This window comes from Phalaenopsis equestris, unplaced genomic scaffold (genome assembly GCF_001263595.1).
Source record: "Phalaenopsis equestris unplaced genomic scaffold, ASM126359v1 Scaffold000142, whole genome shotgun sequence".
NCBI classification, from domain to species: domain Eukaryota; kingdom Viridiplantae; phylum Streptophyta; class Magnoliopsida; order Asparagales; family Orchidaceae; genus Phalaenopsis; species Phalaenopsis equestris.
In genome coordinates this window covers 56,797-58,854 of record NW_018164584.1, presented here as the reverse complement: position 1 = coordinate 58,854, position 2,058 = coordinate 56,797, and the positions used below count along the sequence as shown (strand labels likewise).

The 2,058-nt window shown below is 28.2% G+C and overlaps 1 protein-coding gene across 1 annotated transcript; it reads right to left on the bottom strand.

Moving 5' to 3' along the window:
• Positions 1–367: 367 nt before the first annotated feature.
• Positions 368–805, bottom strand: LOC110021757 (the record flags this gene model as incomplete). Its single annotated transcript, XM_020720375.1, is given in 1 exon segment — positions 368–805. A coding segment is annotated over 1 exon segment (172 nt), but the record flags the coding sequence as incomplete, so codon positions are not given.
• Between the last annotated feature and the right edge of the window lie 1,253 nt (positions 806–2,058).

Genomic DNA, 2,058 nt, shown 5'->3' with positions numbered 1-2,058 from the left:
TTTTTTTTCTGTCAGTGTTTCTAAAAATTAGTGGATTTTTTTAAAAGAAAAAATTGAATTAACTGCTAATCGCATTATTAACTGTTTCTTAAACATTTGATTTATTAAACACTTACATAAATATTCTAGCTCTTTGTCTAACTATTATAAATCTTGGATTTGAGCCTAGATTTATCGCATCCAGCTACGTTAAAATTTTACTTTAAGCGATTATTATTAACAGCTTATAATCCCTCATACAAGTGTTCGAATTTTATACATGTTAACTAGTGCGTATTGAGGAAGAATATCTTGAGCAATATATTCTATTTTGCATTTTTAAATTACAGAAAAATTGATACTGATTATTTGTGAAAAATTAATGACAGTATGAGAAGCATGAGACAAAGAAGCATCCGGAGCACGCACACAGGCACAAGGTAGAAGAGGAGATCGCAGCAGTCGTGGGGGTGACTTCCGGCGGGTATGCTTTCCATGAGCACCACGAGAAGAAGGAGGTTAAGGAAGATGAAGAGGAAGCCGAGGGGAAGAAAAAGCATCACTTCTTCTAATCAAGTGACATATTGGTCAAAGACTTGTTTAAATATCTCCATATATTATGCTTGCATATATGTTTATGTTTTATGTTCATGAGTCTGGTTTGTATCATGTTTGTTTCCTTTGTTGGTGTTAATGACGATGTTATAATAATCTGCTTACTTTTGAGTTGTTTTCAAAGTAAGAGCCGGTTTTGATGAGCTTGCTTTTCTACATTAAAATAACGCTGGTTTCCCTGCTTTTCTACCAAAAATCTATACTCCAATAGCCTATATTAAAGGAGAATGCAACTTGCATGGTCAAAAGTGAAAATTAAAGGCATGTAAGGAATAATTTTACTAAGATCATGTAAAGAATAATTTTTCTAATGTGTGAATATATGTTAGCAATGCTCTCATTTGAATGAATAGAGAAAGTTCATATTCATGAAGGAGGATGTTAATATTGGATTGGTTAACTTCATTTATATTCTCATAAGTGATACAAACTTAGGTCAAAAATTTTTTACTAGTTTTATAAGTTGAAATACAAATATAATATTTTGATTTTAACGTACAGAAAAGTAAGTTTAGGCATTAGGAGAATTATTTATGTAAGTTCTCATTCAATATTAATATATTCATTAAATGGAATATCTACATATAAGTCATTATCAAATTTAATTTATAAGGAATAGATACCTTGAACCAAGTTTCATATAATAAAATCTATAAATTGAATAAAATAGCAAGCTCAAGTAAGAGAATACCATTCCAAAATTTTATACATAACTCAGTTTGCTATAATATGATCTCCTTGAGGTGAGCAAACCTAATGCAAGAATCTTGCCTTGATACCCTTTAAGAAAGTTGTGACACTGATGAGAGTGGGGTGGGGTGTGTATGTTATATTTTTATTTAAGGCTCACATTTATTGTATTAACTTATGAGATTTATTTTGATAACTTAAGTTATTTATTTTCTGAACTCATAACTTATGTCATAAATTATGACAACTTATGATATTCATTTTGATAACTTAAGTTATTTATTTTCTTAACTCAAAACTTATGTCATAACTTATGACAACTTATGATATTTATTTTGATAACTTAACCTATTAATTTTCTTAGCTCATAACTTATGTAATAACTTATTATAACTTACAATATTTATTTTTGTAACTCATGATAACTTAAGTTATTAATTATCTTAACTCATAACCTATGTCATAATATATGATAACTTATGATATTAGTTTTATAACTCATGTAATCCCTAAAGGTTACTAACTTATAATTTTATAACTCATGTAATCCCTAAAGGTTACTAACTTATGTAATTGATTTTAATAAGAATGATAATAATAAAATCAATTAATTTATTAAATTATCATAAATTCTATTGGTGATGATGGTTAAATAGAGCATGATTTAGAGAATGAGTTATCTTTCTTCCTAACACAACTCGTTCATTTTCCTTCATCATAAAGTACAGAAAGTTTCAAGGGATTAGAGGTTATCTTTCTTCCTAACACAACTCG